At 50.4% G+C, this 18,119-nt stretch overlaps 1 protein-coding gene across 2 annotated transcripts in view; it reads right to left on the reverse strand.

Annotated features, from left to right (window-relative positions):
* Positions 1-5,463: 5,463 nt before the first annotated feature.
* GRHL3 (grainyhead like transcription factor 3) overlaps positions 5,464-18,119 on the reverse strand; it is a 133,994-nt gene continuing 121,338 nt past the window's right edge. For both annotated transcript variants that reach the window (XM_053268008.1, XM_053268007.1), the window contains exon 16: positions 5,464-6,499. In XM_053268008.1, the coding sequence (XP_053123983.1) occupies positions 6,385-6,499 (115 nt within the window). In that variant the 3' untranslated portion in view covers positions 5,464-6,384. The remainder of the gene's footprint in view (positions 6,500-18,119) is intronic.

Here is an 18,119-nt window from a genome sequence, read left to right on the forward strand (position 1 = left end):
CATGTGAGTTTTACTTTGTCACGTCAAGACTTTGGGGGTCAAATACCTGCTACAACTAAGGGGGATGGGATACAGGTTTATAAAACCATAGGGCTGTCCTCACATTCGGCATTAGGGTAGGAGTAGTTTCCGACCCTCATTTCGGAGCTCCTGATTGGCCATTATGAGAAGGAGGGGGAAATGCTTATCTGCAAGCTGGGTTTGGAGGTGGGAGGCACACAGGGAGTGCTTTCCCTCCATCCTCACTCTGGAGCAGGGCACACATTCTGGGTTCACTTCCCCACCCCACCCCGGTCTCTGTATCCAGCTCATAGACAAGCATTTCCTCTTGCTGCCGCCTTGCTTGTAGAATTCTCATGATGGCCAATCGGGAGCATGCAGGCCTCCTGGATTAGGGCAAAAGGCTTTTCTTACCCTAATGCCAGTTGTGAAAACAGACCTCTTGCACAGTGTGGATACACACAGGACAGAGATACATTTTCCTCCCTATCATCATCACTCTACACCTTGGGTCTGTGCAGTGTTTTTGCGAGGGACAGGCTCAATAGTATTTCTTCACGCCATGTACCATTAATTTATAGAATCTGCTGCCATAAGATTGAGTCACATCACTAGCAGAGACTTCCTTCCTTCCTTCCTTCCTTCCTTTCTTTCTTTCTTTCTTTCTTTCTTTCTTTCTTTCTTGATTGTTAAATTTATATACCGCCTTTCATTAAAACAATCCCAGGTGTACAGCAAAATTTAAAAACAAAATTATAAAAATGACACAGTAAAAATATTAAGCTAAAAATGGAATTTGAATGGCTTTCAAAAGCGGATTCATGTAGGCCTATTCATGGAGGCAAAGTCTATTAAAGGCTGTTAGGATAGTTAAGTGGAACCTCCTTGTTCAGGGACAGGATGGTCGTTTCATGAGGCGAGGTGTCTGCCTCAGGTGGCAGATTGCTGGGACATCAGCAGGGTAGCAAAACACTCCCTGCTGCCACCATCAGAGCAGTTCTTCAGGCTCTATCTGACCCTTGCAGGGAGCGCCTCCCCTCACATTCCCTGCAAAACTTGCCAGAAGCACAAGGAAAAAAAGGGAGGCTGCTGGCAACCTTTCCTCCTCCCCACCCCCTGTGCCACTTTCCAAGCTTGCAAGGGTTGGTGTTGAAAGGGGTCTGGCCCCCACCTGGTGCATCTGGCACTTTGCCTGAGCCATTGCAGTATCTTGGGCCGCTCCTCTTTCGGGATAACATGCTGCCGAACATCCATTGCTGGGGGCAACAGCAGGAGAGAAGAGGATGGCTGAATCCCTGCCCTCCTTGCTAGAGGCACCTGGGCAGTCAACTTCAAACCAGCCCCCTCCTGTACTCAGCGTAATATTGTGGCTTCTGCTAGCAGCACGAGCCCTTTGACATGACCCCAGGCATGCACAGGGCTCACTGCCACTCCCCTCCCCTTGATCATCTTGCTCTCGTCTCCAGAAAAACGTTGTCCTGTTCTGCACAAGAAGGCAAGAACGCAGGCACAGGCTTTCGAGGTGTGCCTCATGACCCACAAGGTCTTCTTTAAAGGCATGCCATTTGGAAGCAATGCCTCACGTTTCCAGACTTCCCCGCAATCAATCCCCCCATCAGGCCCGCTCTCAGGTCGCCCGAACTGGCCCAGGAGTGTTAGGGCAGGATTTCCAAGGCAATCAACTTGTCAATTTTAACTTGGTGGAACCAATGAGTGGAATTCATCAGTTCTCCGACCTGGTCCCCAGATGGTGTTGGAATAGAACTACCACCATCCCCAGCCACAATGGACAAAAGCTGAGGGGGTTGTGGTCCAACACGACATTGGAACACAAGTTTGAGAACCCCGGCATTAGACACACCATAATGTAGGGCAGGGGTTCCCAAGCTGGGGGCCTCGAGATGTTGTGGAACTACAACTCCCATCAGCCCCAGCTACAGACTGGGGATGATGGGAGTTGTAGTTCAGCAACATCTCGAGGCCCAGCCCCACCCCCCCTAAGCTTGAGAATCCCTGGTGTAGAGTAAAGGGCCAGCTCACAGATCAGACTTGAGAATGTGCGTTGAGCAGATGTGTGCAGTGCTTGACATGAACGGAAGCAAGGGTGTCACTTGCCCCAGTGTCAAGATTGGCAGCCTTGGCTCTCAGCTGCTCTTGAACTACAGCTCCCATCATCCCCAGCCACACTGGCCAAGGATGATGGGAGTTGTAGTTCAACAACAGCTGGAGAACTGAGGTTGCCTATGCCTGCTCAGCCCTAGATAAAGCCAGACTCCCAGAGATAGCGGAGCTGACGAGCAACAGGCCACGTCTGTTCCCCAGCAAAGCCTAGACTGGGCCACCCTGCCCCATTTTATTGGTGTTCAATTTGGACAGTGGCAGGCAAGGTCTTCTTGGACCTTTCCATTATGCCAATTCCTCATTTTTGTGCAGTAGGCAAATGAGACAAGGGGGGGGGGTCGCTCGTATTCCATACCCCACCCTGAGAATGGGCAACATGGCATTTTTCAGCGGATCAAGAAATGAAGGGTTGCCGCTCACCGGCTGCATACATTATATTATTTATTTCTAAAGGTCTGTGCTAGGAAAGGCTGAAAAGCATGGGAGGGGGCAGTTTGGCAGGCAAAAGGGGCACGCTTAGGGCGCTTGAAATGGTTTCCCGAGAAAACACTTCACGGTGCCCCTTTTTGGTGGTTGCTGCTCCCATATTTACCCGAATCGAAGGCAAATCTGTATCTAAGAGGACCTCCTTAAAAAGAGAGGTCAAATACTAGGTTATACCTGTATTTTCCTGAGAAGACGACTCCGAGGCTGTTCTCACGGGCAACTGAGACCGGATTAGGGCAGCTCTGCCTGGGCTTGGCTGCCCATGGGAACTGTCAGGAGGCGACCAGCTCCCAGCAGTGCCTCGGCGGCAAACCCAGCTAAGCAGCCAGGCTCTTAACCAAGGTCAAGGGAGTGAGTGCTCCCTTAACACCCCGTTTACTTGACCGTGTGTCAGCGCCAGCTGCTTTCAGGATTTCGGGGGGCTGGGACAATGTGTCCTGACCCCCCCCCCCCCACTGCCTGTGACAGCCCCAGACCATCTGGGAACATGATCCATGTGCCCAGACCACCCCCCTGCCACGGACCGTCTGCGGGGAAGGCGAGCTTCTGCAGCCTTCCCCACCACCCGCCCTCAAGGCCTTTCACACGATCGTGAGAAAGGGCTCTCTGAATTTAAGACGACCCTCTGATTTAACTTCAAGGCACTTGGGGGAAAAAACCTTGAGCCTGTTCACACAACCAAAAACTGTGTAGAGCAAGTGTCCGAGCCGGGTTTGGGAGCTGTGCACACTCTCAATTTCCACTTGTGTGGGAGCAAACAACTAGGTAGGAGGAGGCAGACATGATTGTCTGGGAGGTAGGAGCTGCATAGGACAGTGCTGTCCTACCCAGCAGGAAACATGGGGGGGCACACTTGTCCTATCCAGTTTCCGATTGTGTGAACAGCCTCCTAGTCTTGGATTCAGATAAATACAGTGTTCACACAGCAGTTGTTTCCCTTCTCTGCTGCTGCAGCACCCATCCCCCGTCACCGAGTGATTCTAGCCAATCAGGGATCCCTTAATAAACATGACAACATGATGGCACCATGTAGCCAATCAGATTTGGCTATTTGACAAAGTCAGTTCAGAGTAAGGACAAGAGTCATTACTCCAGAGGGAGCAATGCATTTCCCCCGTTTGCAGCCTCCCTCCAATCAGCAAAAGGGACACACACACACACACACACACACACATTCCATGGTACGGGGAGCTGTTTCCAAAAGTGTGTTCTCTATCCATTTCAGCTCAGCTCTGTGTTGCTGGATCAGCAAAAGTGTCTTACAGGTCAGGCCCATTTGTAATTAACCAATTTTCCCAAGACTAATTACAAAGTGAACCAGGGTGAATCAACTCAACAACAGAAACATGGGAAGCTGCTTTATACCGAGTCAGACTGTTGGTGCGTCTGGCTCAGTATTGTCTACTCTGACTGGCAGTGGCTTCTCCAAGTTTGCAGGCAGGAGTCTCTCTCAGCCCAATCTTGGAGAGATGCCAGTGAGAGAACCTTGGGCCTTCTGCATGCAAATGCTCTTCCCAGAGTGGCCCCATCCTCTAAAGGGAATATCTTACAGTGCTCACATGTAGTCTCCCATTCAAATGCAAACCAGGATGGGCCCTGCTTAGCAAAGGGAGCAATTCATGCTTGCTACCAGAAGACCAGCACTCCTGCTCTAACAGTGAACTATGACCCCATCTGCAAGCCACCACTAAGCTGAGATGGGACCCTTGCCCAGTAGTAGAGTGTCTGCTTGGGATACAGAAGGTCCCGGGTTCACTCCCTGGAGCATTTTCCAACAGCAGGCTTTGTCACAAGTTTACTGCGAGGCTTTACTGCAAGTTCAAAGTCCCCCCCCCCAATTGATGCAAAAAGTGGATTTTTTTACCCCAGCTGTAAATCAGGCTACACTCTTAATGCGCAATGAAAAACCCGAATTGTGTGTGAAGTGCTCCCCAATAGCTGGCACGGACTTTGGGGTAAATCTGGCCAATATGTGAATGCACACCCTCCATTCTGGAGGAGATGCAAACTAAAAGCCCTGTGTGAAAAAGCTACTGGCAGCATTGCCAGGCTGGGAAACCCCCCAGCCTGAAATCTTGGAGAGTTGCTGTCAGTCTGTGTAGACAATACTGAGCTAGATGGACCCATGATCTGACTCAGTTTAAGGCAGCTGCCAATGCTCCTGACCACCTCTCTTGAGGCATTTTATCCATCATTTCTAACCTGATGCTCTCTTATGCTGCCAGCAGGGGCGTAGAATCCATTAGCCAAGCAGGGACAAATGTCCCTGCCCCCCCCCCCCCCGAAGACTGCCCTGCCACTGCCACTGCCCTATCCTGCCCTGCCCCACTGCCGCTTCTTATCTTGGCTTCCAGCTCTAGGGGTGGTGTGTGGCTGAGCAGGATAGGGGCTGGGCCTCTCCACTCTGGCTGAACTGTGCATCTGTGCAGTTTGACCATGGACGTTGCGTGCCTGTGACAGCAGGGGCGGCAGCGGGGAAATGTTGGTGGCCCCATCCCTTGTGTCTGATGTCAGATGCAGGGGGCATGGCTTGGGGCACAGCGCGCCCAATGGGGGCCCCCAACCCGGGTTTTGTCCCCTGGCCCCTGGGGTCTTGCTACGCCCCCGGCTGCCAGCACTGTCTGGAGGCACCCAATCGCACACCTGGGAGAGCCTGCTTCCTGGGTGCATCCTGGCTCAGACAAAGGGTCAGGCCGCAGCATTTCAGACGGAGTTGACTTTTGTGGCCTCCAAATGAGTTAGGCCTGTTGCTGGAGACCTCATTTAATAGCCTCTTCAGTTTTCAAAACACTCCCCAAGAAACCAACCCCCTCCCCATTCAATCTTGACACAATGCCACGCCGGAAGCGCTTTCTGTCATTGCATCTTTATTACCGTAGAATATACAAAAATTACAAAAGAAAAAAAAAGGAAAGAATGAAAGAAAGAAACCCAGACAAAATGACAAACAGCCCACAATCAAACTCATTGGGGAAATGTGAAGCAGTCTGGATTTGAAATGCTCTCCCTTTCTCCAAGTCATGCTCACTATCAAACAAGATATATTCACACACACACACACACACACACACACACACACACACACACACACAATTTACAAAATACCAAAAAGAATCGGTCATGTTAGAAAAACAGTCACTCTTTCTGGGTATTTCTCTCAGGGGTATTTACATCCAGGGCTTGGCAGGCAAGAAATAAGGCAGTGTGAGGGAGGGGTTTGTGTTGTGTTGTGTTGTGTTGTGTTGTGTGTGTGTGTTAGAATGATTGAAACAAGATAGTGACAGTCTCTTTGGAGTCGGACAGTTTTGTGTGACCGGCACGTTGCTTTTCTCTCCCATGAGGGGCCAAGACAAATTGTGAATAAAAAGCAGTCCCATTTCATACAAACCCAGGCTGTAGCCTGACAGAACTCAATACTTTCCTGAGCATGAGCCAATAAAAAAAGGTCAGAAGTCATTGCCTGGGAGAGGTTCAAATAATAATAATAATAATATTAATAATAATAACAACAGTATAAAATAATATTAATAACAAGAATAATAACAATAACTCCTCAGTGGTGAGGAGTTCCATGTCCACTTGGAGAGTGGTCTTTCCAAGCACCCCTCGCAGGTACAGGCATGGTACCAAGTCTCTCTCTGGTTCTCTCCCTCCAAGGGGACCGTGTTGGCGTCAAAACACACGGAGCCGATGGGTTTGGTGTGGGGAGGAGGGGTCGAGCTCCTCGGCAATTCCCAAGTGACGTCCGTCCGAGCAGAAATGCAGGCTTGGGAGTCTTCAGAGCTCCTTGAGGGTCACCTGGAACTTGTCCTCTGCTTCCACCACGTCAAGCAAAAAGGCCACGTGGTTGCTGTAGTGCTGGATGATGTTGTTGTCCATGTTCACCAGGATTCTGGAAGAGAAGCAAAGGAGGCTTACAATGGCTGCATTTCTGAGGGCGTCGTGTCCAGCGTTTTGAAAAGAAAACCGTTTCATCATCTCCCGTTTGGTTTAAACGGGAGATGTTGAAGGAGAGGCGGCATGGTAGTGTCGTGGTCAGCATGCTGGAATAGGAGTGAGGAGACCAGTTCAAATCCCCATTCAGCTATGAACCTTACTGGGTGACGCTGGGCCAGTCACGACCCACCTCACAGGATGGTTGTGAGGATTCCTTGGAAGAAAAGTGGAGTATAAATGTATGTATGTACATATGTATGTATAAATAAATATATTAAAAATGGGGTGCTGATTGTGGTAAAGGGAGGACTTGGGAACATAGGAAGCTGCCGTCTACTGAGTCCAACCATGGGTCCATCCAGTGCTGTATTGTCTACAATGACTGGCAGCTGTACTCCAAAGTTTCAGGTGGGAGTCTTTCTCAGCCCCACCTGGAGATGCTGCAGGGGGTTGAGCCTGGGACCTTCTGCATGCCAAGCAGATGTTTTACCACTGAGCGACGACTAGGGATGTACATGAACTGAGGTGTGTGCACAGGTTCAGCGCCACCAGGGGTGGGGTGGGGTGGGGGAGCAGTGAGGGGGATCTTGAAAAAGGAGGAGAACAAATCTTTACCATGCAGCTTTCTGCTGTGGGGGCGCTCCTCCCAATAACATGCACATGGCATCAGCACACGCATGGCAAGCCTGCATGTGCAGACATCATCTGCATGGTCAGCGTGGTGTTGCTGACCACACCAATGGCATCCACGCATGTACGCCCCTCCCCGTACATGCTGGCGCTTGTGTGGGTTCTTGGAGAGCGCCACTGGAAGCTGCATGGCAAGGACTTGCTCTCCTCCTTTTTAAAGATCCCGCTCGCCGCCCCCTCCCTGGCACTGCCGAACCAGTGCATGTTCCTTGGTTCGTGCACATCCCTAGCTACGACCCCACTCTGCAGGGCCAGAGTGAAGTGATCCATATGCACATGCGCACATCCTTTTAAAGAGTGTGCAACCAATCAGAAGCAGCACTTTATCTTGGCCAATGTGCTGCGGAAAAGCAGTTGATGGGAAGAAGTTGGTGGGGGCATGCTCTCAGGAATCACATCATGGTACAGAACAGGAGTTTCCAACCGTGGGTTCTCCCCAGTTGATGGGAGACTACAACTTCGATCATCCCCAGTCACAATAGCCAAAGACTACAATAGGAGAGTTGTATTCCCACAACATCTGAGGAACCAAGACTGGGAGGTCTTGGCATGGCTCACTAGTTCCATTGCTGAACTATTCAGAAATGTCTCCTATTGAATCACCAAAGTCTGCCCTCCTGTCGGTTAAGCACATTAGGAGGCGATTCTCACGATCGTCAGGGGTGGGCTGGGAGAGTGCAGGGGGAAGGCTGCTCTGAACCTACCTTCCCCCCAGACGACCAAACAGTCCGTCTTCCGTGCGCCTCCCACACGCCCAGACGGGCGGCCCTTCTCTGGGCAGCTGTGTGAGGCACGGAGCATTGCAGAGGATCTGGGGCTGGAATTGGTTGTTCCGGCCTATGGATATCCCACAATGCAATGCACGACAGGCACATTGCATTGGGGATTCCCGTGTCAGACGGCCGCTCTAGGTGCCCGTCTCTGTGTCTCCTCAGGCTGAACTCAGCCCGGGGAGACACACGATGCCCGGTAGCCGCTAACAGCCGGGTTTCTTAAGAGGGCTAGGCGGGCGGGGAGCAGATGGATCCGCAAGGACCCCACTGCTGCTCACGACCAGCCTAACCTTGGCTGGGCCGCCTCAGGCTGGGTTAGGCTGGTTATGGGAACAGCCTCTAGGTCTCGCCCTGGTCTCTGGGGCAGCAGGGAATGTGTCTTTCCCCCTTCATGTGTCAGCCCTTCAAGTCTCCAAAGAGGGCTGTCTGTCCCCTTCCCGTATCACCCAGCACGACACTGGCATGCAGTTTAAGACAGACACCAGAACGAGAACACACTGCGCCCTTCCTGAGAGAACGCAAGGAATGCAGCCGCCCTCACACACAATAGGGAAAATTCCAGGCCCATAAAGACAGGAACCGGATAAATTGCTGCCATAGTTGACATTTTCTAAGCTGCCTTGTCAACTGGTCAGTTCTCCCTCTGTCCTTAGCGCACAGAAGCGTATGTTATAGAGTAGCCGTCATGGAAGAAGTACAGGGATGGCATTTCCTTGAGGGCTTTCCCCCCTAAATAGTGTCCTGTTTCTGCTATTTCTGCTCGCTCTCTCACACAGGGGTGTGTGTACGGGGTGTGTGTGTGTGTGTGCTCTTGTCGAAAGCCCAGCTCACACCTATGGGCTGCATCAGGCACACCCTGTGAGGCTCAGCTCTCCTGCCTGCTTGTCTTTCAAGCCCAAGCCCTGGAGCCTGGCCAAAGACAACAATGAGCTCAGCTGCCAAACACGGATGGGGAGGTGCGGGGGAGAACTAGGATCCTATCTCACTGGCAAGGTAAACTTCAAGGAAAGAGGAGAGAACTGTTTGGCAGGAGAGGAGACATTCCCCATCTGATAGGTGAGGGGAGAAGGCTGCGGTTTGGTGGAGAACCCGGGGCGGTTCAGAGATACAGCGGCCTCTTTCAGAAACCGCTCTGGAAAGCATCAACCCGCTCGTTCCCAGGGAATTAAGCCTGCCCCTCCAAAACTGGAGGGCCTCTTGGCCCGTTTCTGTAGATTACACATGGGACCCACGTCTTGGCGGCAGGCCCCTGGAGGGAGAGGGTGAGACGCTTCTCATCATCGGGGGCGTGCAGATTTCATGTTCTAGGAGCTCAGGTAGCAGCCTCTCTTAAAGGGCTAGGGCTGCACAGTGGGAATGAATGAAAAAGGGGCCCAAATCAGGCGCATCCAGGAGCTCTTACATTTGTCATAAAAGAAATGAAAAAAGTTTCCCAAGGGACAGACAAAATACACCGGGCCGTTCATTCAGGAACTTTCATGCAAGTACATAGGAACATCAGAACAGCCCTGCTGGATCAAGCCCAAGGCCCATCTATCCCAGCATCCTGTTTCACACTGTGGCCCACCAGATGCCACTGGAAACCTACAGTGATTGAAAGGAACACTGATGGAAAGGAAGCTGCCTTCTACCGAGTCAGATCTTTGCTCCATCTAGCTCAGCATTGTCTACCCAGACTGGCAGCGGCTTCTCCAAGGCTGCAGGCAGGAGTCTCTCTCAGCCCTATCTAGCGATGCGGCCAGGGAGGGGACTTGGAACATGCTGCATGCAAGCACACAGGTGCTCTTCCTAGAGCGGCCCCAACCCCCAAGGGGAAGGTCTTACAGTGCTCATGCATGTAGCCTCCCATTCAAATGCAAACTAGGGTGGATCCTGCTTAGCAAAGGGGATCATTCATGCTTACTACCCCAAGACCAGCTCTCTCAGGTAAGTCCAGAGGGGCTTGTCTGCAGTGCATCAACAGTGGCTGCCTTTAAAAGAATGATTTAAAGTTTTAAAAGGATTGGCAGAGCTTCTTGTTTGTTTGTTTGTTTTTAAAAGAAAAAGAAAAAAAGTGAGTCATAGCTGTCGCACTGCAAGTAAACCTGGCAACCATTGAGGTCATTCACACAATCAAAAACTATGTTCTACCCAGGGTTGGGAGTTGTGTGTTCCCCCAGTTTTCAACTGTGTGGAAGAGAGGTAGGAAGAAAACCTGGGTAGCTTTGCCTCCTTCCTGGCTTCCACACAATCACGTCTAACCAGGTTTCCTTCCTACCTTGCTTCCACACAACTGAAAATTGGGAGCACACAAGGCTCTCAAACTCAGGGAGAACACTGATTGTGTGAATGGCCTCACTATGTTTTTCTCACAATGCCTTGGACACTCTGAGGCAGTTCCCACGATCAGTGGGAGCCGCCTGGAGAGGGTTAGCGGGAAGAGCGGGCTTAGCCCGCTCTCCCCGCAGATGAGCAGTCAGTCTGCTCCGGGTGGCCGTAGCGGCTGCCCACACAACTGCCGGCTCTGTCACGGAGCCGGCGGGGGCTGGGGAGTTCAGGGGCCGCGTGCAGGGCATGCTGGAGAGACCCCCGAGCCGGGAGGCTGCTTTTCAGCCTCCTGGTTGGGGGTCTCCTTGTGAGTTGCTGCGGCACGGAGCCACACCACAGCAACGCACAATTTAAAAAACTGTGTTTGTGGAGTGCTTGCTCCACAAAGCTGGTTTAAGGGCAGGGGTAGTTTAGCGGGTGACCTGCTTAAGAACCACCGGGCTTGCAGCCGAGCCCTGTGGTACTCACGATGGGAGGAAATCGGGCTAGCCTCTGCTAGCCCGAATTTCTCCCATCGTATGAATAGCCTCAACATTGGTCTAAAACAGGACTTTGCCTAGGAGTGGCCACCATTTCCACCCACAATACTTGAGAACAGGGGTGTCCAACTGTGGCCCTCCCACAGATGTTGGCCTACAACTCCCATCCTACCTGACTACTGGCCACTGTGACTGAGTCTGATGAGAGTTGTAGGCCAAGAACAGCTGGAAGGTTGCAGCTTGACACCTCTGTTCTAGAGCACTGTGAAGGGAAATGGTGGCCACTAGTGGGGAGGACCGCCATTTTTTGTGGCAGCCATCATTTCCCACCCACAATGCCCTGGAGCAATGCCACCTCCAGCAGTCCACTGCCCAAAGCAGATGTTGGAAAGAAAAGGTTGTGCTCGAGTCGGGGTTGACTCGTGGCAACCACTGAACCGTGTCTGTTGTCTTTGGTAGACTACAGGAGGGGTTTTCCATTGCCTCCTCCTGTGCAGCGTGAGATGATGCCTTTCAGCATCTTCCTATATCGCTGCTGCCCGATATAGGTTTCTCCTATAGTCTGGGAAACATACCAGTGGAGATTCGAACCAGTAACCTCCTGCCTTCTAGGCAGGTTACTTCCCCGCTGCACCATTACTGCTCTTTTAAAATTTCAAATACTATTTAAAGAAAGCAGGGGATGGGTGGGTCGGAGGATGCTGCAACCAATTGCTGCTGTTGAAGCTCTCCCTTAACGAAAAGGAATGGGGTAACTACAAGGGCTAAAATGCATGATGAAATGAAATGGCAGTGGGCCCTTAAAACCTGCCAGAGAATCCCAACCCCTGATACTGGCACCCTGTTCAGAGTGCTTAACGAGAGTTTCATTGAAAGTAAAGGGCTACAGTTAAAGAAGTTTTGTGAATGTGCCTAGAAAGCACAAAGATTTTTAAGACCGAATGATTAAATGAAGGCAGGTTTTAATGAAAAGAAATGAAATCTGATTAATCAGTTAAAAGGCAGTTTATCAATCACAATGGTTTAATTGGCTAACAGTCTGACTTGGGAAATAATAATGGGGCAGCGTAGGAAGGAAACTTATTTGCCTCTCCAAATGAAGAAATGGGAGAGACGTCATCCAGTAATGGCCGGGCGGGGCAGGGAGGAGCACACATCCCCCCCAGGAAAAACAAACAATTAAAGAGAGGGAGATGTTCTGAAATGGCTGGATACTGCTACAGAAGGCAGTGTAGCCTTATCTGAATGTTCCATTATTTTCTCTTTTAAAAGTACTACGTAAGCACTCAAGAAGCAGAATCAAGACGTGCTTGTTCTGGAAAGCAAAATGGTTTGTTTGCATGTTTAAAAATTAATCCTTTAGGAGGAGAGACCAAAACATGCATGGCTAGAGGGCAGGGGATTCTCTCTCTTATCATGAGTGATGACACTGCCACTGTCCAATAAGTGCTATGCCAGTTGGGCAGGGGATTCCCGGGTTCACATTCTTAGCAACTGCACCCCACTAGCTCTCTCTGGATTGGTCTCAGGAGGTGGATGGAGGTCATTTAACAGAAACATGGTTTGTAAGGCAGGCTACAGACATCTGCTTGGGCTCTAGACACAGTTGGGACAAAAATGTGGCTGAACCTTCTTCCTGCCTCTGTCCTCTCTCACTTACAGTGCCAAAAGGCATTGGCCTCTTCCCATTTTAGTCTCCAGCTGCCCAGGTTTTCTTTAATTTGTCTCTCTTTTGCAAACTTGGGTTATAAGCTTGCTTATGTTAATTACACAGCAATTGGGATAATGAGCTTGAGTGTAAATGAAACATGTCTTAAGACTTCAGCTTTGCCAGTTTGCTTTGCTTGCTCTTTTGCAGAGGCCTTTCTGTGCAATGCGGTTTCTGTTTAAAGGGACAGAATAGCCAGGAGGGAACCTTCTTGGCCTCTCTTTGGACTCTGAACTAACTCTGAGTAACAACATGTCAGGTTGGCAAACTCAGGTGGTGCGTTGCAAATGGGTGCTTGTCAGTTACTAACTAGCAGGTAGGAAGGAGGAGAGCTGGTCTTGTGGTAAAGGTAAAGTGTGCCATCAAGTCGATTTCGACTCCTGGCGCCCACAGAGTTCTGTGGGGTTTCTTTGGTAGAATACAGGAGGGGTTGACCATTGCCTCCTCCCACGCAATCTGAACTCCTTTCAGCATCTTCCTATATCGCTGCTGCCCAATATAGTACCAGCAGGGATTTGAACCAGCAACCTTCTGCTTGTTAGTCAAGCATTTTCCTGCTGCACCACTTAAGGTCTTGTGGTAGCAAGCATGAATTGTTTCCTTTGCAGGGTCCACCCTTTGCAGAATCTGTGCTGATTTGCATTTGAAGGGGAGAGACTACATGTGAGTACTGTAAGATGGTTCCCTTAGAGGTTAGAGATGGTAAGATGGTTCCCTTAGAGGGGCCGCTTTGGGAAGAGCACCTGCCTGCTTGCCTGCCGAACGCCTCAGGTTCCCTCCCTGGCAGCATCTCCAAGATAGAGCTGAGAGAAATTCCTGCCTGCAACCTTGGAGAAGATGCTGCCTATGTTCCTAAGTCAGACCATTGGTCCATCTAGCTCAGTATTATCTACACCCGGGATGCTCAGCTTTGGCCTTCCTGGGTGCTTTCCAGACTAGCTGCTCAATAGCAGCAAAATGCTCCTCTTCAGGCAGGTCGCACTCGGGACGTAAACAGCAGGGGGAGCAGTCTCATGGAAACTAACCACCCGAAAAAGACAGCAACTTTTTCACACCGGATATATGATGTCCTAGTTCTATATCGCAGCGATTAAATTCGAATGGCACCCTGTGCTGAAATGTGAACGGCACCCTGCTGTCCCCGTAGGGACTGCGGAGTCACAACACAGGAAGTGTGGAAACACACTTCCGACATACATGTCCCCATTGCAGGGTCCGACGAGTCTGACTCTCCTCATCAAAGCTATACTCAGGACCAGGAAGGAAGCAACACTCAAGTACATGGGAAGCTGCCATATACCGAGTCAGGCCATTGGTCCATCTAGCTCAGTATTGTCTACCCAGAGTGGCAGTGGCTTCTCCAAGCGTGCAGGCAGGAATCTCTCTCAGCCCTATCTTAGAGATGCTGCCAGGGAGAGAACCTGGGACCTCCTGCTCTTCCCAGAGCGGCTCCATCCCCTGAGGGGAATATCTTACAGTGCTCACACATCAAGTCCCCCATTCATATGTGGCCAGGGCAGACCCTGCTTAGCTAAGGGGACAAGTCATGCTTGCCACCACCAGACCAACTCTCCTCTCCTTGGTATAACTCCTCTGATTTGTTATAAGGCAGCTTTCTATGTTCCTGGCATGTACCACCTCAGACTGCAATTGAGAGGCATAGAAAACTAGTATGCCCAAAAGGAGAGTTTTAGCCAAGATTTCTCACATGTGGTTTAGTTGCCACCTGCAATGCCATTTCCCAGACACAAGTTTAGGAGAGAAAGGAGGGGAGGCCAGTCCACCTTATGCCAGACTTGTTCCTTGTCCAGCAACATAAAGCTAGGGCGGGAAGAGATTAGACTAGCCTCTCCCCCCCAACCTTTTGTTTGTTCTTCCAGAGTCTGAATTGGAATTTGAAAGATCCATAAATCCCAAGCAGGTGGGGAAAGGTTTCTCAGTTATTAGGTCTGGGGGAAGATTTGGCTAGAAATTGCCCGCCCTGAACAGCAGTGTTCTGCCTCAGCAACTGGCTCCGATTCCCAGTTCTCCAACTTCATTGACTGGAGGCCCCACTCAGGGCTGCAGAGAATCTGGGGGCCAGCAGCACCGTTATGGGAGCAAGGAATCTAAGACACCCCCCCCCCCGTGTGCCGTGTGGCATTCCAAGAAGATCAGCTTTCACTAAAGGCAGAAAGGGAAGGAAATCTCTCCAGCCCTCGTGATTATGTGTGGGGGTTCCCCCACTCACATGCCCCAAGAGTCCTACTTCAACAAAACAGTCCCAATTTTCTGCATTCTTTCTCTCTGGGAAACCATTGTCCCTGTGGAACAATGGAAGAGTCTTGGGGAAAGACTTGTGAAATTGTGTTAGAGTGAATTGCTAACATTATTCTTCTGTAGGATTCAACTCCCTTCCTTCTGAGGATCTACAAGTTAGAGATTTCAGTTTGACTGAACAGGTGCATATGGATTTTATTATGAATATGAATTTCATTATGCATATGATTGCGTAAAAGTGTAGGCACCACTGCACAGTTAGGGTTGCCAGCTCTAGCCCTACTTACCCAGGCAGGCAGTTCACACAATAGTTAATTGTGTCAAGCGTACTTTGGGAGGTGTACGCACTCCAGATGTTTAATGTGCTAGCAAAGTCCTAGGTAAGAGGAGGGGAGAGTGATAAGCCTGGTTCACACATTAGTTTGAATCTAGGTTTAATGTGGGTTACCAACATTAGCATGATTGTGTGAATCCACACCACGGCAGGAATCTCAGATTCATCTTCAGCCATAAACCACCTTGCGATTGGCCTTGTGATTTGGACAATCACACTAATGTCGGTAACCCACATTAAACCTAGATTCAAAGTATTGTGTGAACTCGGTCATATAGCCTATGAGATGGGCAGGACAGTCACCCCCACCCACCTTGTTAAAATGCTTGATACAAGTAATGGGTTAAAATGCTGGATACAAGTAATGGGTAAGACAGGCCTGTCCTACCCACCTCCCACCTCCCAGATGATCACTCTTCCTCTTCCTACCCAGGTTTTTGCTAGCACACACTCAAAAATTGGGAGTGCTCCTGAAACTGGGTAGGATGCTTGTCCTACTAATTAATGCTTGTGTGAACTGCCTTATTGTGTCCAACACAAGTGTACATGTCTAGATCTGTGCACATGTACACATTCACACATTATGTTCAATGAATGTACAGTAGTACATTTCTTATCTGTACCTTGCATTTGAGGGAGATTGTATTCACGTGTGTGTACACACACACGCCTATACAACAGGCACAGACACTTTTACTCATGTACAATGTAATGTCTAAATAGGGCTTCTGAAGGAAGCTTCTGCTTCGAGAATTGCTCACAACACCAAGTCACTGAAACCTGCAGGATGGCTTTCACTATTAACCTGGAGACTGATGCCAATTCCTGGAAACTGCAAGTCAGTCCTGGAAGGTTATGAAACCCAAATACAATAAGTGCAACGAGAAACAAAACACTCAGGGAATAAGCCTCAGTTCTCGGAAGCTGGCAACCCTACAGCCTGTCCCTTCACATGCAGTGGCTGCCTAGCCTAGATCTCTCTGGGACGGTGGGGAATACATTGGGAGCCAAGTCCAGTTCTGGACTAGATCTTGAATCAAAAATAGCAAGCAGCTCCTTGGCTTTAAATTCAGTGGAAGGGAAGGGCTCCTGCAGAGTCAAGGAGTACAACTTGCAGCAGTTCAGCCTTCAGCCTGGTGCAGGGTCCATCCATCCTAATCCCTTTTTCTGAAATTCCTGCTACAGAGCATTTGGAATGCAATCTTTGGGCAACAATCTCTTTTGGGTTGCATTCCCGGTCCCGGTCCCCCACTCCCGTCAGGCCTGATTTATGGTTTTTCTCCCACTAACAATGCAATTGCAGGCCCAGCCTGTCCATAGTGGTAAACTGAGGCACTGACGAGAGGGGCACTCTGTGACATGGCGGGTGAAAGCAAGCCTTTCTGCATTGCTGAGCACTGAGATTGCGTCCTGCAACCAGTCTCTTCCCCCATTACTTTTCACACAGCGTCCTGGCTTCCCAAATTCCTTGTAAAAATGTGGTTGCAGTAACGTTGCAGTAGCAGTTGCAGTAACGTTGTGTTCCTATAACCATTCTTTGGATGCACTCAGGGGTGTAGCTATAATTGAGTGGATGGGTTCAAAGAACCTGGGCCCCCCAGCTCCTGAGGGCCTCCCAGCTCCACCCCTCCCTATTTTCTTCATTATCTCCCTTACTCCAAGGGGCCACCGGAGAGAGGGCGACCACGGGCCCCCTCTCCCCTAGCGACGCCCCTGGAGGCAATTCACTGGCAGCGTGCAAAAAGCACAAGGAAGAGGACAGGAGCCTGCTGAAGTGCTCATCAGCTAGACAGATCGTGCTTCCATGGCTGGCACTGGCAATGCTCCAACGGCATATATTCACACATGCCACACGGACAGTGCGAGCGATCTCCAGAGCTGAGATTGGGAGGAGGTGAGCCGGACTGGGTCCTCCAGTATCCCACAAGGCACCACACGAGCAGCAAAAGAGGCAGCCCTCCGTACAGCAACCGTGCTCCTCTCCCTGGCCTCGCAAGCCTCAGAGCGTTATGATAAACATGGCCGCCGACTGTGCGGGAGCAGCTTAGAAGCAGAAACGGACTGGCTGAACAAGAGGCCAGCTGCCACTATGCCACTGGCCGGCTCTCTCCCCTGCCACGCGGCTGAAGTAAAGCAGAAGGCAAAGGTACCCAAGGGCTAGAATGTGAAGCAGAATGCAGGGGTCTTTGCCCTTTTAAAAAGCAGCAAATTAACCGTCAAAGACTGTTTGGGGAAACAAAAAGACTGCCAGGCTGTTCTCACTTTGCTCTTGAGATCGTATATCAATCGGGCTTGAAATGCAAAAATAACAGTTGGGGAATTTGTTTGAGTAATGAAATTAAAGGATTATGATGGTAAAATATGAAGAAAATATGTATACAAGAGCAAATATAGATGTTACAGTATAACCATGTTGAAAGATGAACTGGAAGTCACATTGGTATACAGAAAATGAATAAAATATAATGCGAGATCGTATGTCAGCGCGAGCAGCTTGCACACAGAGATGGGCACCTAGATGGGCGCATGTGTTCTCATGCCCACAGATTCCTGGGTAGGAGAGAATTAATCCAGGAATCTCTGCCTGTTTGGGGGATTGGGAGTCTTCTCAGCCCAGCGACTCTGAGCCTGGGTAGCCCAGATCCACCACCCAGGCTAAAAGTGAGGTAGGAGCAAAACAGAGCCCATCCTACCTCTTGTTGGGGCCGCCTGGGCTGCCGCCACTTTCAAACTGCTCCCAGGCAGCTGGCGGCCATGTTTACCATAAAGTTTTGAGGCTTGTGAGGCTAGGAAGAGGAGCATTGTTGCCGTGCTGAGGGCTGCCTCTCCACTGCTTGCATGATGCATTGTGGGATACTGGAGGATCCAACTTGGTTCCCCCCACTCCATATTACAGCTATGGAGATCGCTACACCATTTGTGTGGGCGTGTGAGTGGCAGAGCCATGAAGTGGCTCTGGTTGTCTGGGAGTAGGAAGGTATGATCCTGCCTTTCCTCTAGCCGCCCCCTCTTTGGTCATGTGAACA

Source organism: Hemicordylus capensis, chromosome 7 (assembly GCF_027244095.1).
Source record: "Hemicordylus capensis ecotype Gifberg chromosome 7, rHemCap1.1.pri, whole genome shotgun sequence".
NCBI classification, from domain to species: domain Eukaryota; kingdom Metazoa; phylum Chordata; class Lepidosauria; order Squamata; family Cordylidae; genus Hemicordylus; species Hemicordylus capensis.